Genomic DNA, 25,230 nt, shown 5'->3' with positions numbered 1-25,230 from the left:
GTGCTGCAGCAAGGTGGCAGGAAAACACAGAGAAAGCGGGACACTGGAACTGCTTCCAGGGAGGGTTTGACTGAAAGTCTGGGGACTACTTTTTTCTCCCCACCTTGGTGAACGGTTATTCATGCACGAGGTCTCCCTTTGGCAGTCTTTTCATCTCAAAAGCAGCCTGTTTTGGGAGTGTCTTTCAGCTCCCATGTAAAGGAAGGACGGACTGCATTACTCTCTAATTCCTGAGGAGAACAACATGTTCTCACTGCTTTTCTTTCGTTTGTAAAAGCCATCCTACATAATGGCTGGACACTTTTCCCGCACGTCCATCTTGCCTCCCACAGCAACTTGCTATTTTATGCAGTAGCCGAGCTAAAAAAGGGAAGTTACTATCATGCCAAAAATGCAACTTAGATAAAATATGAGGGGGTAAGTCAGCATAAGCGTGACTGGCTCGGGATCCAAAGAGAATAATGTGGGAAGGATAATTTTACTTTCTTGCCTCTCACGCCTACCAAATGCCTGGATACAATGAAGTGAATTCCTAAATGAATGCAGTAAATACCTAAGAAGAGCAAAACAGATTTTTTTGCTCTAAGACAAAGAATGCTAGACAGTGAGAGCAGGACTGAAAGTATATCCTAAAAGATGTCATATTTTCACCCCATAATGCATGGTTTAACAGTTTTAGATGCATTCAGATCTGTGGTTTTAATTGCTCTAATTTGGAATGCCATATCACATTTAAAGGGAGAGGAAAATCCTCAGTATATTTTGTGGGTTATCCTACACTCCCATCGCCCTGAAGGGGATGCTCTTGTGTCCTCTGGCTGTGCAGTGTGAGGGTTAAGGGGGGTGAAAAACTGCCTTTTTGGCAGTTTCCAAGCCTATAGTGCCCAGGGCAGGGTTGAACAGGATCTTTCTACAGGCTTTATTCTTTATTCTGTATGATAGACAGTCTGTGTTACTTTTATATGATAGTAGTAGTTCCACACTTTCTAGGATATCCAGAGTGAATGCTGAAAGCCCAGTGAGCTGAAAAGCAGCCACCAAACAACCCTCCGTGAGTTTATAATGCCCCTTGCAGCACAGAGGAATAGCAACTCCTGCTTCAGGAACAGGAAAGACTTTCTCTGCTACTCCTTCCCCAAGAAGCTTCACGGCTTAGCTGCAAAAAGAGACGGAGGAAGGAAATGTAGGTCATGCATCAGTCAGTTTTCGGGATCTCATATTCTGGTGTCTCGAACAGAAGATCTGAAAGTGCATTAAATCCAGAGTAGGATCTGGGCATTGCCAGTATTCAAGTGTGGCACTGGGCTTTGCGTGGCTGAGTGGAGAGGATATACCCTCAGGGCTGAAAAGGATGCAAAGTTTCCACAGGAAAACCCTCCTTATCTTACAGCACCCAACAGCAATAACAACTCATAAGATGCCCATGTTTCTCTCTGAGGCTGTTTGCTCCCTGCCTTGCACTTAGGAATTTCCAGTCCACCTGACCTCTATTGGAAAGTCTATCTTTTAAATATGACCACTATAAACACTCCAAATTTTAATGGGCAGAATATCTTCAAAGAAATTACTCTGATCTTCGGAAACAGTCATGGTTTGATAGAGGTTGTTTTGCCTATCTGCAGCGGAAGTGGAGGAATGCACAGTTTATACTAAAATAACGTGCACTTGTCCTAGTCACGGAGACTTCTGAGCCTCAGCCAAGCCTTTTCACGTCATTACAGTCTACTGCGTGCTGTGAAGGAATTATTTGCCTCTTCACACTTTTGATCTTTGCAGAAAGGAGCGTGTGGCATTTCCAGCCCAGATGTTCACAATGTTCCTCCTAGACCTGATGGAGAAGTTTCTCCCTAAATGACTCCTGAGCCTCATGCCCAGATTAGTAATGAGTCCCTTGTAAAGGTAAAAAATTAAATAAACACTGAAGCAGCTCTGTCAAGATCAAGTGGTGTTAGTGGTGCTTGAAAGAGACTTTGGGAGACAAGAAATGTGTCATCTCAGGATGCTGTAGCATGTGGGACATGCAGGTGATGGGGAAAGTGAGGTTTTGATAGCTCAGCTTTGACAGTGGCTAAGCCCAGTGGAGGCCACACTGTCCTCCTTGGGGCTCTTCTCTGTGATGCCCATCCCTCTGCAAGGCTGTGGACTGCAGAGCTCTGCACCAGCAGGTCCAGCACCACTGGTCCAGTGTAAAGGGTTACTGTGATCCTCACTGAGAGATTAAATTACCAAATTTCAGATTTGAAACATTTTAATCGGATTTGATCATTGCAAGGGCAGAGGTCCTTGGCTGTGGGTCCTCTGGAAGGCACTGTGATTTTGCAGCAGGCCCATGCAGTAACCCCATGCAGGCCTCCAGAAAAATTTAATTCCCTGTTGTGAAGGTTTGTGGGCAGGACAGTGAGAAGCTGTGTAGCCTCTGAGGATCCTATGGAGAGGAAAACCACTTGGAGTCAGAGTCTATAGGTTGAGTGAGCTATTTATGGGCTGAATTCTTAAATGCAGCTCAACTTTCACAAACCTCTCCTTTACCAGTACTTTATATCCGCAGCTAAGCAAAGGTGGATTCAATACACCAAACTGAATCTAAGTCTGGGACTAAGGAGTCTGGGCTCAGTTTTAGGGCTAGACGAGTCCCCCCTCCGCAAGGCTGATAGCAGCAAGTGCTGTATAACCAATATTGACTTTTATTCTCTAATAACATGTTACCACTCCCATCTCCCCTTTCTTCACATAGTTTCCTCTGTGTCCCTTTCTCTCACCAGTTTGTTTTTCTTTGCAGGCTCTGCCAAGCAGGTCTGCAGCCTGTCTTGATCTGAACTTTTGTATTAACAAAGCCAAGTCCTCGGTAGCAGTAATCCAGTGTTGTTGCATAACTTCACTGTGCTTGGCACAGAGGCATGTGTTTGGTCCTAGACATCTTGCTTGAAAACTTCTGCAGATCTCTGTGTTTTTCCCTTTTCTGTTCCCATGAAGGCTCTAGGTTGGCCTGAAGCTGTGTGGTGTTGTTCCCCCTTCTTAACATAAACAAGGAGCGAAAGGTTTTCTTTGCAGAGTCCTGTATTTTCTTTCCTATGCCAAAAGCTTCAGCAGCGTTGTGGTACTGCTGGACGGGCGACTTGCTGGCAGGCAGTGGGAAAACAAACAGACAAGCTTACAAATAGCCACACTGGCACCACGAGACCTTTGGGTCCAGTTAGTCTTTACGCTGATGGCAGCAAGTGACAGAGAGAGACCCAGCATCGCCGTTGGGGTGCAAACCCAGGTGTCCACCAAGGTGGCTGAGGAAATCCTGTTCGGCACTGATGAAATGATGAAAAACAAAAGCAGAGGCAGTAAGTAAGTCCGGATCTGTTATTCTTTGAAAACTGTCCATCAGGGAAAATGCAGAAGCCCCATTTTCTGTACCCGGTAAAGTTGCTGATGACTCCCTCTGCACAAAGACCTCTGTGTATGGATGCATGAAAGTGCTCTCCAAAGCCTCAGCAGCAGCTGTGCTGGATTTATAGATGCACGGCTATAAGGAACAGTGATTTAAAATAACTGAACAGCCACTTAACTAAAGAGGGTTTTGTGATATTGTGATTTTATGACTGGAGCCTTGATATCAATGAGTCTGGCATAGCACAGCAAGTGATGCTGTAGGAGACCTCTTCTCAGTGGACCTGACAGGCTCTCTGGGCTTCTCTTGCTCTATAAGAGCCATAACCAACTGTATGCGTTAATGTGAACATCTCAGCCATGGTGCTGACAGCATTTGCAGCCCACCACCCAGGCACACTGTGTGACGAGCTGTGCCACCCCAGACCTTGGGGCTTTTCTGTCTCTCCAGATCTAGGATTTACGGACTTTTTGTTCCACTCAGAAGCACTGTGGGTATCTCCAGCAAGGAGCCAGCCAGCTGGCAGGAGGGATGCTTGCTGGTTTTTTTTTGTAAAGGCATAAAGTGTCCTTAACCTGAACTCTTGAGTGCAAGATATTCTGATTGAGCAGCAAGAAGTATTGGCCTGTTCTACAGGTAACTTGAGCAGCTGAAAGAGGAGTTGAAAAAAACACACCAAAAAAGCTAAAGAATATTTTTGAATTTTCCTGTTTCAGAGCAGAAACCAGCCTCTAACTTCTGGGCTCCTTCCTCCGAATCAGCCCAGGGTCAGTAGCAGAACACCAGATGATACAAGTTCCTGGCTCTGAACCTGCTTGGCAATTCCTATGGATTCATGCAGCTGCATTTTATGTCTGTGCACAGCTGGGTGTCTCCTCCTAGTTGGTTTTGGCATCAGTTTTGCTTGTGGATTTAGGTAAGTTTTTTATCTCCTCCTCAAGCATCTTGTTTTTCTTCTCCATGTCCTCCCATGAGCGTTCCACGTTCATCAACTTCAGCTCCAGTTCCTCAGACTTCTTTTTCTCCTTCTCAATGTCCTGATTCAGCCTTACCACTCTGGCCCAGACGTCATAGTTTTCCTTCTCGAGACTGCAAAGAGAAACAGAACTTGAAAGGATTGGATTGGAAGAGTGTCAGGAAGTCATCGTTTGGCTCTTAAGGAGTCTGCCCTCTGTGTCATTAAGCTATAAAATAAGCCAGAGGTGCGGTCCTGATCCCCTGACCCTCAATGGCCACATAACACAATGCAATAAATCAATACACATGATATATAATAATACAATAACAATATGTGAAGCTATATAACACTGATGGTTACAACTAATAATGTAATAATGCTACTACTGAGTTCTGGATAGTATAATGGTACAATATTGTAGTAATAACAAGAATTATGACAGTGTAATTATTGCAGAAACATTACAGTGCCATAAAATGATGTAGTAAGAACTATAGAATATTAATATTGTAGTAATATAACATTAGCAACTATGTCAGGGGAGTACAGCACATGAGCATTGACTTTTAGATAGCCTACTACAATACTATATTTTATCATTAGTCATTACTCTTATATACTGTATAGTATTACTGGTAAATTAATCTGTGCAATACTAGTGTTGTAATAACATGAGCTGAAGACTTCATACTCTCCAGAAAGCAGCACTCTGCAGCGTGTTACCTTTTAATTTGTTCCTCGTAGTCATTTTTCTGTACCTCCATCTCTTTTTTCAGCTTCAGGATCATGTTTTGCAGGAACTCCCTGCTCTCCTGATCAGGCTTGGAGACCTCGGCAGGGCTGCTGGTGGGACTGGCTATTTCCTTTGGCTGATGGCTGGGACTGGGGCAGGGCAGAAATTCCTTATCAGAGCTGCTGCTTGAAGGGCTGGGGCTGGAGCCACTGCCTTCCCCACTTTGTGCCTGGGAGGTAGGAACATTATCGTAGGTTGAAGCCCGGTGAAGGTCGAGCAGCTTAAAAAGATCATGAGACAACGTTCTCTTATGTCCATCGGGGACCACGGAGCGCATGCTGCTCCCAGGGGAGCCTTTCCAAAAGTCACTGGCAAATATGTCATTTTTGTCATTGCTGCCTTTCTCCCCAGGAGAAGCAGCTGTCAGGAAAGATTTCCTGTTAGGTAAAGTCTGAGTTCTTTTCCTTGACTGCATTTTCCACATTCCCAGTGTATCTTTGGACCCATTATCTTCTCTGGGTGCACTTAAGCTCGCAGCTGGTCTGGCAGCACTGCTGGAATTCAGGTCATCTCTCTGTAAAATAGACCCGTGGCATTAGGACAGCCTCGTCCTGCTTTGTGAGCAGGGACAGGCTGCAGGGACTGCTGTGACTGCAATATTTAAGAAAGGCACATTTTAACATGCTAACAGGAATGGCCACAAGTTTTCCATAAAAAATTTTGGGTTGCACCATGTTTTCCATTAAAAAGAACTTTTTGCAGAGATTCTTTCTGAGAAAAGCCTTTAATCCTCAGTGTTTTCACTTCACCAGCATGAACTGAAAAGGCTTCATCTATTCTGCCTTTTAGCTAAAAAACTTCAGGAGTTTTCATTTTTCCCAGAACAGTAGATTTTCCACAGGAAAGTGGAAAGTTTATCTACATTGTTTTCCTGATGTAGATATTCCAGAGATGACAGTTAGAGCTCTTTACCCTATTAATAGCAAGTGCTCTTAGTGGCTCACTGACCTGCTAGACCCCATAATAATTAATCACACATCTATTAAATTTATGCTTTATTATTTCTCTGAGGATCTAGCCTTACCATTTGCCTTTGGATCAAGCTCTCTGTCCTGGGCACCGCAGGGTCCTCTGCAGCATCCCAGCCCACGGAGCTGCGTGGGATGGGGGATTTCTTGTCATTTTTTTGGGCAGGTGGGGAGGGTGGCACATCCTTGGATGGGGGAAAGAGGTCTGCATGGTCACTTATCATCACAGTCATCACCTTCTGGATCTGTGGCGTGCCTGGAAGAAATTACAGACCTGTCAGCAGCAAACCCAATGCAACAGGCTTTCTTCCACCCACACTTGCATTTTCTGGTTGGTCTTTCTGGTGTCCAAAATGGAGATGCACATAGAAATGCAGGTGAAGACAAGGAACAGGATCATAAAACCAAGTAAAGGGAGGGATTTTTATATCACCCCAGAACAGCAGAAGTAGACTATGGAGCAACCAAGATGGGAGTCTGCTCAGCTGCACCAAGACACAAATTGTGCTTCTTTGGCTTTAGACAAGCAAAGTACAGGTATCAGTTATATGAATAGGCATATGAATGTCTGGACCATTTGCACGTGATGTCTGTAGAGCAAAACAGTCTTTGGCCTTAAAATATTTCTTCTATTAGTTCTGCTGCATCTGGCCTTGCCCACAGGATTACAGTTTGGCTCAGCTAAACAGTAATTTCTTTGAGTTTCCTTTGTTTCTCTAAGAAGAATTTTACACCTTCCTGCTCTAAGCAAAAGAAAGATGACTTCACAAAATTCCTGAATTGTTTGAAATCTATGGAGGGAACACACAGTGCAATTCCTAAGCAGTCTTCATCACCATAAACATTTACAGCGTAACACGTGGCTTTACTCTACCCTGCTGTATTTACTGTGCCCAGGCACATGTCTGGCTTATATCATGGGCCTACCATAGAAAATTTTTAATTTCAAGATTGTGGATGCAACTGGGTATTTCAGCATATCATGTGCTCCTATGCCAATTATTCCAGGAGTCCCTTTTACCTCTCATAATAATTGCAGGATCCTCTATCTTGGGTCTGATGAGGTTCACTCCAATCACTGTTGCCAGGTTATCCACACTCATCTTGTTGACGCTAGAGTTCAACTGTATTTCGTGTAGAAACCTGCCAGAATCCAAGGGCAAATATTTCAAGTCAGAGAAGGAAGACTGCAAAAAGCCTTACACACCCACTGGTATAAAATCCTGATTGATCCATCCAGCTCTTCCTTTAAATCCCAAGGACAGAAACATGAAATTGCCTTATAACTGCAAGCTGGAGCTGGGTCTTATTGGTATCAGTAGAAAAACCACCATGTGATGAGCTGCTCAGCTAAAAAAAAAAAATCAAAAAGGAAGGGAAAACCTCCATCTAATCTCTAACCAGAGAAAAACTACCTAGGCTGCGTGAAACCTGACAGTTTTGTTGCACAAGGCTTTGTCTAGAAAAACTACATTTGATTTTAATTGTCAGGGATTCGTAAGTGAGTTTTAGGGTAGGCATTTATGCTCAGACATTGTCAAGGTGTTCATCCCCGTGGCTGAAATTCTCCCTTTACAAAAGTCAGGATCTGGTGCCTTGAGGGGAATCAAAACATGGCTTAAGAGGGCTTTCTCTAGAGGAGTCAGCCTCAGCCTTTGGGATGATATTTCTACTCACCAACACCAAATCTGAGCTGTTTATACCTTGTGCAGAGGACTGACCTGCAGATATAGCTGAGGAGGTTGTAGTTGTCTCTGGGAAGGAGGGACAGTTGCTTCAGGAGTTCCTGATGGCCCTAAATGCAAGTTAAGAAATAGCTCTGTAAAGATTCACAGATATATATGGACACAAGAATGGCTCTCAGTCACTCCATCCATTCCTATATGGTCTCACCTCTTGGCATTTGCTTGCCTTGGAAATTACATTTATCCAGCAGACCAAGCATGGACATGGAGAAGTTTTTGTACAGTGCTCAGCGAGAAGAGGCAGCCCACTGCCCAGTACTGCTGCTGCCACAGCAGCAAAGGAAAGAGCAGGGTCCCCTCCAGCCCAGCACGTGTGTGATGAGCTCTTCGGAAAGAGCTGATCACACCTAATCTTGCATTTCTTGTATATAAACATTTAAGACATTTTTAACCCTAAAGATCCTGAAGTGAAACAACCTACACGAAACATCTGCCCTTGAAATACAGGGCTGAACACTGCAGTTCACAGAGCTCATGCTACCAAGGATAGCTGCCTTATTTTTTTTGTGTATAGGAACAGCATCCATGAATTTTTTTTTTGCAGTAGAGGGGCTTCTTTTCCACCAAAATATATAGTTAGGAAAAGACAGTTCCCATCTGTTTCTCACTTCTCCCTCTACCAAATCCCCACTTCCTTCTGTGGTCTCACCCAGAGCCCTCCGCCAGCTCTGCTCTCAGCTCGGGCTGATGGAGACTGCAGCAGGTTGTGTTTCCTTCCTCTTTTGCTCTTCACACTCGCTATTTGCTGCAAGCGCTTAATGACAAGAGTTGCTGAGCCGCTCTTAGATCTGCTCCAGAAGTGTAAGTTTTAAAATGGATAAACCCATGTTGTCAAGTGGGGAAACCCCAATGGCTTTGGGAGATTTTATCTTTTTAATTTTTTTTTTCTTTTTTCTTTTTTTTTTTTCCCCCCAGATTTTGAAGCTCAGTAATTACACAGCTTAAAATGCACAGCTAAATATGCACCCAGCGTCTCCAGCTCACAAAGCCCTGGCACTGAAACACAGCTAATTTTAAGGCCAGAAGGAGAGAAACGAATGCATCTCTACCTTTCTCTCGTCTGCATCCAGCGCCTGACCGCACAGCAGGAAATCCTCGTACTGCATCCAGGGCACAACTGGCTCAGGGAGCTCCCGCAGGTAGAGTTTGAACAGAGAGGCCACGGTGTGCACATCCGTATCCCTGCAACATGCAAAGAGCCACTCACGTGAAACTCAGACCCAGCTGGTGAGCAACCCCTACCCTGCTCCAGGAGCATGAGATTATATTTAAGCTCTGTGTATAGATGCAGGAGACAGAGAGATATAAATAGGGAAGCCAAAGCAAGCTGGGGGGAATCCATAGAGCACCGCAAGCCAGGGAATGGCCCCAGCTGGTAGGAAAATAAATGCTTGGTGGAGATTTTCCCCACCGTGGGGCTGGCAGGTCCCCAGTGTTCATACGCAGGCTGAGCCTTCCCAGCCTGCATTTGACTCATGAGGGTTTGCATGCAAATATTGCCTGGTGTTCACATGTTTGGCAGGCACTCCCCACTCTGTGCGGAGCTGGCGAAGCTTGCCTGGGGTTTTTAAGATTAACAGCAATTACTGAAGATGTTCTGCCGGGACAGATGTTTGCAGCTTTGCATACCATATAGTTTACATTATGTCAAAAGGACACTGTCAAGATCATAAGCCTCTAATTTGACCTACCTTGAAGTCGCTAAACTTTTATAAACTTCTAGCAAAAATCCCCCAGTTCATTTATTTTTAGGATTGGTTGGGGTTTTTAAAATACTATTATTTTTAACAAATGCACATAACCATAGAGGAATTTTTTCAGAGCAGTGTTTTTGTAGGGCCTACCAATACACACCATTAGGCATCCTGGATGCCTGGGCTGCAACAGCAGTTTTCTAGCGCTCCCCACCCAATCCTGCTGTGCTTGTGTGCGCAAGCGTGCCTGTGCAAACCCAAACAGGCTGCGAAGGTGGCACTGAAGGTCAAGCCAGCATCTTGCAGCACTGAGGTCACTGGAAACCCCATTGTTGGCCTTCCTCCTCGCTAAGAAAATGTTTTGGTTGAAGTGCATGGGGGCTGCCATCACCCTGAGATCACCGCAGCAATGCTCATACCAAGCCCTGAGGCACAGGGTGCTGGGAAAAGGGCCAAACTCCCTCGCCATGCCCCACTGCAAAACACAGTTCTGCAAAAAATAAAAAAAGGCTTCACCTTCCTATGACCCCCATACAGGTTACAACAGGAAAGCTCTCAGCAGGACTCTGGCACTCAGAAAGCAAGAAATATTCAACTGCAAAACCAACGGCCAGGATGGTTATGCTCCCGGAGCAGCTGTGGCTCTACAGCAGGTATTATTTAGGTAAAAGTGCTGTGGTTTTTCCTAACAAAGCTGCATAAAGCTGGGTAAAAACAGGAAAAGTTTTGCGGTTAGGGACAGGCCTGTGGATAGAGAGATGAGGCCCCTGCACTCCGCTGAGGCAAACTGTTTTGCACAAAAGTCCAGGGAAACTCCTGGGTTTGGGTGCTTCCCTCCCACAAGCACCCCAGATTTTGCCGGCGGCTCTCAGAGCTCAGGTGATGCCATATGGAGCAGCTCCCTGGGTCTGCATAGATGGGGCATCACCACAGCAAGTGTCAAACACCTTCATAGACATGCAGCAGCCTGGGCACTCTTTGTCTCAGTTATGGTGGATAGGACAGGGCAGGAATTAAACCAAAAAGCTTCACTTTAGGTGCTGTGGAAAGGCAGGACCCACTTTTCCTTTATCCCAGCACAGGGGTCACTGCTTTCACCAGTGCAAACTGGCGGGTGAAGCCCTGGAGCAGCCAGCACAAGTAAGCAGGGGATGCTTATCTGACGGGGGCCAAAAGCAAGGGCTTAAACTCTGACTTGGGGCAGGGGACAGGTGGGAAACCATCTCAGAGATACCGAGGCACCTGCAGGGATAGCTGGTCTGCGAGCTATCAAGGGAGGGCTTTATAAAGAGGTGCACCAGGAGTTTACCTTTCTTCTCCCATTTTGCACAGGGCATGGCAGAGGTAGAAGTAGCAAATGTCTCTCTCCAAAGCCTCTCTGAGACACACGGGCAGGGATAGGCAGCTCTCTCAGCTTTAGGGAGTTTGCTATTTCCTCTTAGCCCTGCAGAGGAAGGGCGTCAGCCTTGGAGCAGCCAAAATCTCTCTCTCATCTCTATGTGGTGTTGTAGAGAAAAGCAACAGAAGGAAAATATCATGGCTATGGGCTGGCAGGGAAAGAAATAACTTCTACTGTGTGCATTAGGGTGTTCTCTGAGCTTATTTGTGATCCTCTACTTGCTCTCCTTTCTCTAAACCTCTGCCCTTAGCTAATGGGCTATGTAGGCTCTTCCCTTTGCCTCCTTCTTTGGCTGCTCCTGCAAATGATAAATGCTGTGTGGGGCCAGGATTTTCCTAAATGCTTTCCTTTATTTCCATGAATCTCATCTCAGCACCCTCTGATTCTGCTTTTGCCTCCATTTGGGGTTTCTGCTGAATCCTTTCTCCTTGTCAAGCCCTTTTGGAGAGTCTGAGTTTCCTGCAGGGCACTGCTAGGCTCTCTGGGGGGTTAGACAGGCTGCTTTTCCCCCAGATTTTGGGGTGTATGAGACCTAGTTGAGTAGGAGAGGGGGAATCTAGCATTACCGGTCAAATGATGGCCTTTCCCCAGCATCGAACGCGTCCCTGAGCTGTTTCACCAGGTTGTCTTGGCCAGGGAGGCGGAAGATGCCCTCCTCACTCACACCGTGCTCCCGGATGAACTCGGCACACTTCTGCACCAGGATGGGGACCTGGTGCTGCCCGAATTTCTGTTCATAGGCCATGGTCTCTGCCAAGCGCTGGCCGAACACCGCTAGGGAAAGGACAGAGAGGTTAGAGGAGCCCGAAAGCTTTGCTAAAGGCATATTACCTGCCAAAGTACATCAGGTGCAAATGTGATAGCAGTACCTGCTTTTCTGATAGCATAGGAGCTACAAGAAGTCTGCAAACTGGGGAAAATTCTTCCAAAGAATTAATAGCAAAACGAAACCTTGTTCATCTACAAATAATTAACAGTTCTCAAAATGATTAAAACCAAGCAGTGAGCCTTGTTTTTTGCCACGCTGCTTGCCTGCCTTGGAGCAGGGTGCTGATACAGAGGGAGACGGGAACAGCAAAAAGGCTGATGCGGGGCACAGGGAGAGAAGGCAAGCTCATCACACAAAGCTGAAGGATATAGAAAGCACAGGAGACCGCTAAGGAATAAGAAAAGCAGCCTTGAAGAGATTTGGAGCTGGAAGTCTTACTGATTTAGTTGCTTTTCTTCCCCCTCCCCTCTCCTCTCACCCTCCAGAAACTCCCCTGTGCAAAGAATAGCAGTATTTTGCAGCGAGTGGTACCTTTCCTTCGGAGCAACGGCCTTTTCCTCCTGAACTCACAGCAAAAGAAGAGCTCGAAGGTGGGAAGGCAGCAGCCTGCATCCCAGCTTTTCCTCCTCGGAGCCTGGGGCATGGTAAGAGCAGACAACTCCCAACTCCAACTGACTCTGGGATATTAATGGCAAAGGGTCCTATGGTCCTCTACCGTATTTTTGCCCCAGCAGTGCCTGTGATGTGTTCACCTTGTGCTCTGAAGGCTGAAATAATTCCTGTGCATCTTCCAGACCAGGAAAATGCAAGTAAACACTCTCATCTGGAACCACAAGGCTTGTCAGCACCTGCCTGATCATGGGGGTTTTTCATTTATGACTCGCTTACACTTTTAAATAATGAATATAAACCTGTCATTGTGCACAGTAAAAGCAAATAGCTTTTTTTTTTTTTTAACCTCTCTGCATTGATTGCTTATTTAACTGCAAGCTGGCAGATTAGTTAATTTGGGAATACCTCCCTGGGGCCAACGCAATGCCCATGCCAGCCCACTCGGCAGGCGGCTGTCATTGTAGGGTGGCAGCCGGGCCTGCAAAACCCCTCCGAGATTTTGGAGATGCTTTTGCTGTTGCTTCACACTTGGCAGCTGCTCTGCTTTTTGGCGTGCAACAAGCTCACAACTAGCTGGGTCACGTGGGGCTGCTTCCAGGTGGGCTCTTGCCAAAACCTCCACTATGCAGTGGGTTGCTTTAAAAGCACATGTTGCTTCAGCTTGCGTTGAGGCCAAAAACCTAAAGCATGAAGTTTCGGGAGTCTGTTAACCTGTGTGTTGACATAAAATGCAGCTCCATGTTACCTGACTTCTCTGCTATCCTCAGGGCTCTCTGTACTACTATAAATTTCCATTTTCTCTCATATAAGGTCACTTTATGTAGCTGGAAGAAACTGGCAACCTCCTAAGTTTAAGCAAGGATCAGATGCAGAGTTGTTATTAAATACTAGAGCCAGGTGGGGCAATGCCCTGAAAATTTCTGGCTCATGCAATCCTAATTTCAGATGAGTAATGCTGCCTCCCCCAGGGCACAGCGTGTTTCAGTTTAGAGGCAGAAAACACCAGGGTTGCAGAGGAAAACCAGCTGTGTCGTCGTTTAGGTGAAGCTTATCTGTGCCTATGGCAGGGTCACAGTGAAAGAACTCAAATTGGCAGCGCCTACTTGCGTCTGAACTGCTGTGATTTATGTTAACACAGGAGCTATCGGAGATGAGAGCTCCATCATGCTTGTCTTACAGAGCTGAAGGGCATGGACGCTATAAAAAGTTATATAAACAGTCAGGGCAAAGCACAGAGGGAGGAGAGGCTCAGGATGACCGTCTGGGTTAGTGCTCTTTTGGAGGAGAACTAAAGAGACTTCCAGCCCTGTTTCATTGGTGAATCTTGCTTATAGGAGTTCATCCTTATAGGAAAAATCTGGATAGTTCATCCTTATAGGAAAAGTGGCTGGCGTGACCTTTGCCGCTTCCTTTGTGGGCTTTGCCTGTGGTGGCAAATTTACAGTGTGCTCCTTTCTGATCGATTCATCTTTTATACTTCCCTGACCACAATTCTGTAATGGCATAAATGCATGCCTGAGGGGACTGGAAGCAAGGATCCTGTTGCCGCAAGCCTTGTCTGTGCGTGAGGAGGGCAATTGCGTGGCCATGGCAGACTGCAGAGAAAATGGGGCAGAGGGGCTGGGCTGAGCAAGAAAAGCTGGAAGAAAAGCAAAGCAAAGAAATTGGCAGGTGAAAGCAAAATTTTTCAATGCTTTATCCCTGAATAAGATTTGTTGTCAAGAACAACGTTTTATGGGGTCAATAAGTCAATGAGGAAGTTTGCAAAAGAGGTTGAAACCAGCCCAGAAATCTTCATTCATGCTTGGCTGCCATTTCCTTAACACTGCCCATGTTTGCAGCAGACCCACCACCACAGGGTTCGGTCTAGGAGTAGGTTTCTAAAGCATTACAAGTTACAGTCACATTACAGTCTGTTTTCCAGTTTCAAGGGTTTATGAGACCAGCTTTGAAATCCTCGCACAAAAGCACTGCAGACCATGAGATGGTAGGAAATTGCTTCTCCAAGAGCTGTCCCTGCTCCCCTTTACCTCCTGACGCTGACCCCAGCACTCGTCGGATGGATTTAACCCATTCTTCCATCTCAGACTGGGAATTAGCCATGAGCACGCAGGTGTCCTGCCCTGCCCGGTTCTGGTCTCCAGAGACCCCTGCAAAAAAAACCATTTATGCATCATTTATAGAGAGGATTGGAGGAGAAAAGACACATTCTTCTTGTTTTCTTTGCTAAATGCTTTTGGCTCTGAATTTCCCCATTAATGTCTATTTGTCTGTGAAATGAAGCAGTGCTCTTCTATTTCACCCTTGCTGAAGGTCTGCAAGAAAGGAACAGAAACTGCTTAACATTGCAGCCTGCCAAGGCCATGAGACATGGGCACTGACACAGGGCCCTCCTCCAGCCCTGACATGTGAATATTGAAAGCAAGACATTAGTTTTCATGTACAACGCAGCGCTGTGGGGACCTTGAAAAGAAGTGGGAGCAAAAGGACTGGAAAAATGACTTGCCTAAATGATGTTGGGTGAACAGTCCAGCCCAAAAGTGTGCAACAAAGAGGAGTGAAGCATCCTCACCTGGGATGATTTCGAAGATAAATTTCCCTCCTTCCTCTGGGTTGCTGGCCACCTCCTTGATGGTGCTTCCCTGGAGAGACAGGCAGCCCTAGGACAAAGCAGAGCAGGAGCTGCAAATACCCGTGTCCCATCTCTGCGAGGCTGACATTACCATATGTCAGCACTGAGGATCGAAGTCCTTCTTTCGAATGGATTGCAGGAGCTGGTGCCCTATATATATATATATATATATATATATGCTAAAAATTACTTTTCAAACACTAAGGGACACTTCCTAAATGCCAGTTTTTCTGATGAAGTGATTCTCAGAATGAGAAAACTGGTTATTTTGCTCTTTCCTTTTTTCCTCCCTTCTCATGTTTTTTTAACGCCTGTTGGGAGTGGAAGAAGAGAGTTCAAAGGAGAAGGGACCTAGCAAAATACCAGAGCATCCTGTTTCTGCTGCACCGGCGCAGGAAAACTATTCCTTTAACACAGCATCACTTAAACGCAAAACCCAAACCTAAAGTTTGCAGGAGAGGAGTAGAGAAAAAGAAGAAAAGGAAGGGGAAAGAAAAAAGCAAAGTGGAAAACAGCTGTTTTTTTTGGACCTTCCTTTCCCCAACTGTCGTGGTGAACACGGGCAGCTCGGTCCTTGCTGGGGGGAATGGGTGGGAAGCGGCCGAGGCACGTAGGGGCCAAGCAGACGTGAGTCAGCACCAGAGGCCTCCCGAGGCAGGAAATAAGGCAGCACCACAAAAATAAAGTTTCTCAGCGATTTCAACCTCCTGAAAGCCATTGGGCTCCTGCGAGCAAGCGCTCCAAAAGCCTGAATTGCAGCTGTATCAGAGTCGTTGAGGGGATCAGAGAGGCTTGAAACGACCCAGGATGGTGCATCAGGGTCACCACGAGAGCTGCCAAACGCACCATGAATAGCAGCAATAAGCTTTTTACAGCACTTTCTGCTTCTGTATCCCAATTACAACCAGGGAGACTGCTCCTCCCAGTCACCCCTGAAACAGGGCAGAGGCAGAAATAGGACCTGGACCCCGCCAGGCTCAGCCCTGTGCTTTCACCCCAAGGATCTACTGATTGCCTTTCCCTTACGAGCATTTTCTATCTTGAGAGTAGTTTTGCTACCAGTAACAATTTGTACAGAGAATGGCTTTTCCAGCAAAGGGGAGAACCTTTCCCTGAAATTTCTCAAAACAAGGAAAAGATGGTGGATATTACTGGTGTAAGCTACAGTATGGAGCAAATGGTTGAAAAACTGAAAAGTTATCCATGTAAATTGGGAAAACAACATGATTTCTTCCTGGCAAGTGTACTACAATGCACACCCTAGGAAATGGTTTATATGGGTGAGACAGAGGGCTTGTTACAACCCGGAGGGGCTGAAGATGGGAGGATGCTGCTGGAGGACTGTGGACGTCGGGCACTGGTGCAGACATTCAAATCATGCCCAAGTGGATGATCACTTGCACCCTTGTTTTGTGCAAAGGGTTGGGTGCACATTGTGCTCTCCTGAGGATCTCAAAAAGCATCAGAACAGACATGCACTGGAGCGCTCAGCAGATTTCAAGCCTTTTCCCTTAGAGGAAAAGGCAGCTGGGCAGGTTTCCTCTGGCCGCACGGGGTGGACCGGGGCGGCAGCCAAATAGCACAAACTGCATCCGCACCTCTGAGCCTTCTGTGAAGGATGTGGCTGGGATGGGATGGCATACAAACCCGGAGGCCGGAGAGAGAGAGATTTCCTTTCCTTATCCCTCCAGCTGCCCTCTCGTGTGGCAAGAGGTCCTAAGGAAACAGCTGCCCATTGCTGTCATCTGCCCACAGCCCTGCCATGAGGTCTGTCCTGGGCAGATCCTCACACTCAGGCTATGCTGAAAGTCCTGCTTATTTTTTCCTAAAAGCATCCTGTAAGATACCTTTCCCACCAAGTGCATGGCTGAAACCTCTCTCAAAGCTCCCATCATCTTGTCCAACCATTGCTGCACCTGCCATCACAAAAATGGTGGTGTACCGAGCTCTTTTTCTTCCCAGCCTGTTTCTGTTGTCTTGGAAAATGGTAGCAACTTCCTAGTTGGTAACTGGGTTTTTTTTTCCACCACCCCGTTGCTTGGGCACAGAGGGACCAAGCCCGCAGCAGGGCTTGCAGGCACTTTAAGTATTTAAGTGCATAGATGAGGCTACTGATCAGGATATCTCATCTCTGTTACTGCCGAGAGGCAGAAAACTCCTTTAATACCCTACTCCAGACCCATCCCAAACCATTTCCTGATGAGCAAAGCTGCAAGAAGGGGAAGACTGAGGACCGGCAAAGCCCAGCGGTCTCATCCTACCTGTGGTTTGACATCGTCCTCATCCTTGTAGTAGTAAAGCTGCTGGCCCTTAAGCACGAAGTACCGCTGCTGCCAGTTCTTGACAATGGAGCGCTGCTTTTTCAGCCAGCCGATCTTCAGGGGCCGCTCTAGTGGGTTGGGGGAGGCTGGCCGGGTGCCCACTGGCTCGCCGCTCATCACGCTCTTGGAGCGGGCTGCCAAGGAAAGAGAGGGATGGGCTGGCAGGGACGCACAGGGACGAGCTGCCAGCAGTCCCACGTCCCCAGGGCAGATTTAAGCTACAACAGCGAGAGCGGCTCTCTGCCCCTCCGCCTGTGCTGAGCAAACTGGCTAGAGTTTTTAAAGGAAGTGGCTGCAGTATCTGTCAGTGTGTGCTTCCTTTTTCCTGCGTGGGAGTAATTGTCTTGCAAGTGAGAAGAAAATCATTAGCTTTTTTTTTTAATGGGAGTGTGTGTTTTTTTTATAGCCACCCCAAACAGCCTGCAGCAGCGATAGCAGAATGACCCAGCCTGGCTCTAAAAAAACTCTTTGGAACTTGCAGTTTTGCTCTGGGAGAGTATTGCCTGATGTTTCCAATGGGGCAGTTCTCACACAATGGGACTGGAAAGTCTCCAAGGGGGGAAAAAGTGCCAGTATGGATTTACCGGCTGGGCAGAAGAGTGTCCCCTGTCTCCTCTTTGCATCGCGTAGATGAGTCCCATTGGTGCCGCTGACCTGTGCCAGGGACCGGCAGCATGGCCCTGTGGTATCTCTAAGTGCGTCTGTGATAGTAAATGCCTTGGGAGGGATCATTTCCAGAAGGGATTTTTGCCTCTGGACCGGGCACTGCAGGACCCCAGTGCCAAGCCACCTGGGTAGAGTTAGCATTTATGGTCTCAGGGAAAAAATAGTTATATGACTCCAGGGGAATTCAGCTTCACTGGTCTCTGCACATGGTGATTTCCTGAGGTCCTACAGCTCCCCTGCTAAAACGGAGCTGATGGCACCTGGCTGGGTCCTACGGGTGAGGATGGTGCAGGATTTGGGCCCCTGAGCCCAGCAGCGTTCGCTGGCAGAGGGCATTCAGGCTGAGCCAGGGCTGCGAGGGAGGTGTTGTGTAGTGCTGTGGGATGGGGAAAGCTGTGGCAGTCCCATATCTCTGCCCCCAGATCCTCACTTTTCCCCCGAGCTGGTCAGCGGAGCGGAGAGCTGCAAAAGCTGCATTAGATATGAGTGTCGATGAATCCTGGTGTGGACCTGAGTGCAAAGGACGAGCTTAAAAAAGCAGAAAATTAAAAATCACCCATCGCTGCCTTGTGATGTTTGGGAGTGGGGGCATCTCACGCCTGAGCAGGTGCTCCCATTGCACAGACACCCACAGGGAGCCTGAGCCTACAAAACATTTTGCACTCACTGCTGAGCAGTTAGCAGTTGCTTCAGAGGCCAGGGGTGCTGCAGTTCAAGAGTGTGCCCAGCTTCCCCTTCTGAAATCCCCTGGAGCAAGAAACCCCTCTGCGTTTTGCCTTTGTCCTTCTGAGCCAGGCTTGGGTAGGGCATTCTGAGTTCACCCCTCCACTACAAACTTGTCACAGGATTGCAAATCACTTCCCAAAAAATCAAAAAGTATTGTGAATCCAAAAATCAGCCTTCAAAGTGCAGTGAGGATGCTGCTTATACCTCAATGTGTGCTGATATTGGATGCCCCCTGCAGAGGATGTGGTTATAAGCAAGGACTTTTGAAAGGGATTTGCCAGCCAGCTCCCCTGAAAAATACTGGTACTGGGGGTTACCCTGATGCAAAAAAACAAAATGGGGTTTCCAAATTGCACCTCAAGCTCAGGACAGTTTCTTTGCACTTTGCCAAAACATCTGCATTACTCAAATCTCATAAATATTAATATGATTCTCAGCAAACTGCTCACGAGCAGCATCACTCCTCTCCATAAATCATGTTCCTTCATGTCTTGTGGCTGCCGTCAACTCCTCGGGGGTGAGGATTTTTGGGGAATGATCCGCAGGGGTGGAGCAGCCGCTGGGAGCATGGAGGCTACAGGGTGCAGGGCACTGCCTGCCTCCCACAAATGCTTTGCTCTGCAGAAACCACAGCCCGTTGCCAAAGAGAAAACCTCGGGTGGGCTGGCTCCAAACTAGCCCCCTTCTGCACTCCCACAAGCCAGCACTCTGATGCCTTCCCGAATTTTGCTGTGTGCTCTCCTATCTGATCATAGGACCTAATCTCCCCCTTGAAACAGAGATGCTGATACTCCCTCTGTTTAATTAGCACTAACATTTGCAGAGTGAGGTCTCCGTACCAAGCACCGATGACCACAAGGGCTTAATCTGAAGTGAAGCTGTTGCAATGCAGCTCGCAGGGTCCCAAATGAGTGGAAATCAGGGATGAGTCTCCATCCATCAGCTCTGTGTTCAGCCTTCCCCAAAGAGCTCAGCTCAGCTCAGCCCAGCAGCACTGATATTCCAGCGGCACAAGACTTGGAAGGAGAAATCGTGTCTTTTATGAAAAATGCAATGTTTTTCTACCTTTTATTGAAGATATTAATCTCCCTCTAAGCCCATCATGGCTCCATCAGGGCTCTGCACCATGGAAAGGAATTAACCCAGCAGGCACTGCTACCCAGGGGTTCCTCCTGCTCTCAGCCTTGAGCTTAAATTGCCCAGTCCTTGCTGGAAATAACATTTATTCTCTCCCTCCTTGCAGCCTTTCCCAGGTGCATAAGGAATGTGCATTCAGAGGAGTACACTTGGGTCCCCTTTCTTTAGCATCAGCCCTTCTGAAATGCCAGACTCAAGGTGCAACCAGAGGTCTGTGCTTAGCCATGGCTTAGCTGTGTTCATGCACATACATATGCACCAATGTGAACACGGAGATGTATTTTCCCTCTGCATGAGACAGCTCTCCCCGTACTTTGGGCTTATTTAAGGCCAAAATAGCAGTTTGCAGGATCCTTCTTACCCACGATGTGAGCACTACTCAACTGCTGTTCCCACCTCAGGGCTTGTGCGGAGGTGTGGGGAGGGAGTTGCTGTGGGGAGCTTGGCTTTGCAGACAGCGAGGCTATTTTTGCCCAGTGGAAAGTTTTCTGCATTCACAAAACCAGAACTATCAAGGCTGTGGCTCCCTCCCGTACAACTTTTCCAAGTTTCTATCTTTTGTGGCCAGTGCGATGCCCAGCTGAAAATTTTACGTGGGGCGGGGGCGAAGCTTTTTCCCTGGCTCTCACCAGGGTGGTCCAGCACTTGCAATCATCGCCTTCACCAACACATCCCTGCCACACTTGGCCCAGCTCCTCCTTGCCACTCTCGCAGGGCAGGAAAGAGCCACTAAGAGCAAATGTGGTGCCTCCCAAAGCGTTACCTGCGGTAAGCGCCTCTGAAGTTGAATATTTCCGCCAAAACATCCTCACTCTTCCTCCAGCCCTGTGGACCGGCCACAGCAGGGTGCCTGTGTCCTGCTGCCTGCTCCCAGAAAAGAGGAGCCCTGCCAAAATGTGACTTGCAGGAGAAATTGCATTGGATGCCACCGTGGTATCCACATCGACGCTGGCTCCTGCCCCAAATCCTTGTCTTGGGCAAGAGCTCTCCCTGCCATCCCCTTTGCTCCTGCCCCACAGGAGGGACGTCGGGTACTTCCAATAAAAACCAGTAAAAGCAAAAGTGCCACGATAGGTGTCGCAATGAAAATTGCAAACGCAATTTTCTCCTTCATTGAAATAAATAGCTTTGCATTTTTCTCAGCGTGAGGAAGCACACAGGAGCCAGTGCACTGTCCTGGGGCTTACAAAAGCTGCTTGTGCCACAGCCATGGCTGGAGATGAGGAGGGGGAAGCGTCCTGAAGCTGGGAGGAGCCAGCAAGGGCGGTGGTGACTAATTTGCAATTATTTTCCACAAGCAAGTCACATCCCTGCTGCACCTCTGAAGACAGCAGCAGCTGGTCCCTGCAGCCACAAACCCTGAAGCATGAGAAGAGTCGATGCACCAACATGTACCCCAGCACTCAGGTCTCTGCACACACACACACAACCGTCATCTCACGGGCTCACAGCAGCTGCAAGCTGCAAGAAGCACCCAGAATTTCATCACAAGCAGATTTTCTTGAAAAAAAGCAATCCCTGGTAACAACACAGGTGCAAGCCTGTGTTCCATCTCCACCCTCTCTGCTTCCCAGCAGCCAGCAGGCTCAGTGTCCCCTGGCCTTTTTTTCTGAGCTACCGATTGAATTTACCTACTGCTCCGCAGTCTTTGTGCAGAAAAATACTAATTATCCTAAGAACGGGCAATGCAGAAATCCAGGATGCTTCTGTGATAACTATGTGGGGATTTCTGCACCGCTATCCTGCATGCTGATGAGTGCAGGTGATGGTACTCTTTCCTCTGTCCGCCTGCAAGCTTCTGGACCATCCAGGGTCTCATTCTACGCATCGCTGTGCATCGCTGAGCCTAGTCACCGCAGGGGCCGCCGGGGAGCCGCGGTGCTTCATTTGGGGCCTTGTGTGAACCGAATGGTTTGGCCATGCCAACAAAAGCAGCTTCAGATAGAAGTCCAAATTGCCTTTGCAAGAAAATCCAGCCAGGACGACCTTGCAAGCTGACACAAGGTGCGGGGAGAAAGAGCTCAGCACCGCAGAGACCGGCTTGGTCAAATCTCTCTGCTGCAGGGAGAAATCAAGTTGCTGATGTGTGCCTTGACCATGTTTTGGCACCAGGGCCAGGACCACGGAGGGCCCTTGCCTCAGTGTGTGCACAAGGCTGGGCTCGCGCACCCCTTCCTCGATCGCAGCATCCTCGCGACCAAATTCCCTCCCCGATTGCTTGACTCAAAAGCAGGCATTGGCTCCGCCGTGATATTTTGGCCACAGAGCCCGCCGTGGGGATCCCTTACTCCTTCCCAAAGGCGTTCTCAAGTGGTTTTCATGCTGGAGATGGATCCCATGACAGAGGAGTTCCATGCAAAGCCTGGGCAGAGGCAGGAGATAAGTCAGGAAATCACACAGTGAAGCTGTCCTGCGGCACAGAGCCTGGCATGGGCATCAGAGGGCTCTTTACCACGGTGAGAGGAAACAAATGACGTCGGGGTGGGCGAAGAAACCTGAGCAAGAGCGAGATTGCTTCCTCCAGCCTGCACCGCTCCGTCCGCTTCTTGGCCTGCACTTCATCTCCTGCAAGGCTTGCGCCAGCAGAATGAGCCCATGTGGTTTAAATCCCCCCTAAACTTGGATTCTGGGTGGGCAGCGGACCCACGCTGCCAGGTCCCCCAGTTCCCCACCCTACCGAGACAGCCGCTGCTCCAGCCCCAGAGCCACAGCCCTGGCTGTGCTCCCACAGCATCCCTCAGTGACAATTTTGCAAATCACTTCTTGCAAATCATTTGCAAATCATCTGCTGTCTTGAAAACGGTAGCTGGGGGCCAGGTCCCCCCACTGAGGCCAGAAGCGGGTTCGGGGGTCTGGGCCGTAGCCAAAATTGCTGCTGGGCTTGGCCACAGGCACCCTGGCAGACCCTGGCTTGCACCCGAAAGGCTGAAGCAGAAACAGAAGGGCATAAAGAAACAGTCACAGTACCTATTTTTGCAGCATCCATTTTCAGGTTGAAATCCCAATTCCGTGGCAGCTTGAGGGACATTTTGGATCAGGAGGGGCTTTTTTTGTTCTGAGGGAGGCTTGCTTAGGAGACAGGCTGAAACGAAGCTCTGATAGTCCCGTGGGGATCCCGCGCCCGGGGTGCAATCCCCCCCCACGAAAAGCGATGGCTCGGCAAGGGTTGATTTGCCAACGTACTTCCTCCTCCCTCCTCTGAGAGCGGCTGTGAACAACCCCATAAAAGTACTTTCCTGCCCTGCTTTCCTGCAAAGCTCTCGTCTTGCTTCCCCGACGACACCGAGGTGATGCCGCCTTTTTTGCTCCCCTTTTTGCTACCCCCTTTGGCTGATGCGGAGATGCCGCAGCCTGGCCCCAGCCTGCACCGAAGTGTGGCTGCCCAGGGTTGCTCTCTGCGTGCTGCTTGTTGCATTTGAGGAAGTGGGTGTCCTTCTTGGTGCTGTCGGTGCACTAGAAAATTGCTTGCTGAAGGACATGGCCCAGCACGGAGTTTCGGGAAATGTTTTGCTCAGCAGCAAAGCAGAGCAGGCTGTGGCTCAGGTGGCCACAGCCAAATGCCGCAGGATGGCGTCTCTGAATGTCCTAATGCATCCCCGTGTGCACAGCCGGGATGATATGGGTGTTTTTTGCATTTTCTTATTGCAACTGCTGAATAGTCCCCACAGCTGATGTAAGGTTTTTACACCCACTTTGTAACAGTGGTATGAGCAAAATGGGGATGAAATGAGGCTGCTCTTGGAGGAAAGGCTGTGGGTATCAGAGCAGTGAGGGCCAGGGGATGTGGGCACAGATCCCATCAGGACCACCGTATCAAGCAAAGCTCCTTTCCATGCTCACAACAGCGAGTGTATCCTGTTTCATGTCATTTAGTGCTGTTTTTCTACAAAAGAAATGGCTGTGCATCTGCAAAGCAGACTGCAATGCAATTAAACTGAGATGCAGCTCTTGAGACACAGGATAAATGCAAGGAAGGGTTGTTGCATTCAGAAACACCCAAATGGAGCAAAAAGCAGCGAGGATGGCTGCAAGACATGGCAGTGTGCCCCAAAAGCCTAACAGAGGGCTCCAGGCCCCGTTTCCCCCCACCATACTGCGAAAGCCCAGGCCTTGCAGAGAGGGAAGTTGCCCTGAACAGAAGCAGAAACAGTGACATGAGGAGCACAGGAGGCTGAAAGAGGACGAGGCCACTGGTTCCTGTTCTGATTTGCAGCCCAGCCGTCATGCCCAGGATGCACCGAGCCACTTGCAAAGGCTTTTTTTTTAGTGCCATAGTGTAAATTGAGGATGTGCCTCTTGGGGAAGGAGCCGGAGCCTGCGTTGACTGCTTGGTCGCAGCACAGCCAGGGTGGACCCTGGTGGGCTAATTTGGGTTAATCACAGCTGAAAAACGAATTTGTTGCTTTGAGCAGTGACTGGAGCCAGCTCAGAGATCCCCAGCTCACATATTCCACTGCTGAAAGTCCAGAGAACATGATGGCATGGAAAGCAGTGCTATTGCAAAGGAGCAGCCCAGCATGCACCCAAGCCTGAACTAGATTAAACCCAATATCCTGCTTTGGACCTAAAATGCCTAAATTAACTCCATTTCTCCTGTACCCCAAGCAGAGGGCCCTGAATGAGTCCTGAATTAAGCACCATTTTTCCCCTTGTCTTAATAATAACTGCAGAAAGCTAGAGGAGCTCTAGGGGGTCATGCATTTTAATCCTTTTTTTTCTCTTCAACCCATTTTTTTTTTTATGAAAGCCCGGCAGCATCTTCTGAACAGCCGCCTTTCCCCACCTGCCTGTGCAAACAGGATGTCACGCAGCACTTTCCCCTCCTCTAAAAAGGAAACGGCAAGTGTTTTAGCCCAAAATCGTGCAATTCAGCCCAATGCTGTGTGGCTACACCACAGCAGCTCGGCCCTCTCTGGCACCCCAAAAGAGCCCTTCACAAAAGCCCAGAGAGCTGTTTTGGCTGCCTCCAGGTTTTGGAAAGGACATCACAAGAGTGGTTTGTTTTTTTTTTCCTACCAATCAAGCCAGGCAGCCTGTTCCTGAACCGAATGTCCCAGGGGAACTTAAAAAGGGCAAATCTCAGCCCATAAATTTGTTTGGTTTGTTTTTACATCCCTCTTCTATCAGGATCTCATGGAAAATGTGTCTGGACAGAAGGTTGCATGAGACCTGCTCGCACAGAGGCAGCCTTGGTTTGAGGCTTACTGTCTTTCTGGGTACGAAGCACAGCTAGCACCAGGATTTCCACTGAGAATTTGCCGGTTTCGATGTTTGAATTAGTTAAAATGGCACAGGATGGGGAGAAACGAGGGACCTTCAGCTGAACGGCTGAAATGCAAGCAGCGATGCAGATAAGCCAGCCGCAGAGGCTGTCAGATGATGCGTCTGACTCACTGCAAGGCACGGGCACACACACACACACACACTGCCC

The 25,230-nt window shown here is 48.2% G+C and overlaps 1 protein-coding gene across 1 annotated transcript; it reads right to left on the bottom strand.

The window, feature by feature from the left end:
* Positions 1–2,661: 2,661 nt before the first annotated feature.
* Positions 2,662–23,205, bottom strand: ARHGAP25 (Rho GTPase activating protein 25). Its single transcript, XM_052806164.1, has 11 exons — positions 22,767–23,205; positions 17,211–17,404; positions 14,890–14,977; positions 14,348–14,467; positions 11,503–11,710; positions 8,893–9,025; positions 7,820–7,893; positions 7,120–7,241; positions 6,155–6,354; positions 5,061–5,644; positions 2,662–4,468 (listed from the first exon to the last, which is right to left on the bottom strand). The coding sequence occupies exons 1-11, from the start codon at positions 22,825–22,827 to the stop codon at positions 4,258–4,260; spliced, it is 1,995 nt and encodes a 664-aa protein (XP_052662124.1). The 5' UTR covers positions 22,828–23,205; the 3' UTR covers positions 2,662–4,257.
* Between the last annotated feature and the right edge of the window lie 2,025 nt (positions 23,206–25,230).

This window comes from Harpia harpyja, chromosome 13 (genome assembly GCF_026419915.1).
Source record: "Harpia harpyja isolate bHarHar1 chromosome 13, bHarHar1 primary haplotype, whole genome shotgun sequence".
NCBI lineage: Eukaryota > Metazoa > Chordata > Aves > Accipitriformes > Accipitridae > Harpia > Harpia harpyja.
The sequence above is the reverse complement of the archived record's forward strand: the minus strand, read 5'-3'. Positions and strand labels throughout refer to the sequence as shown.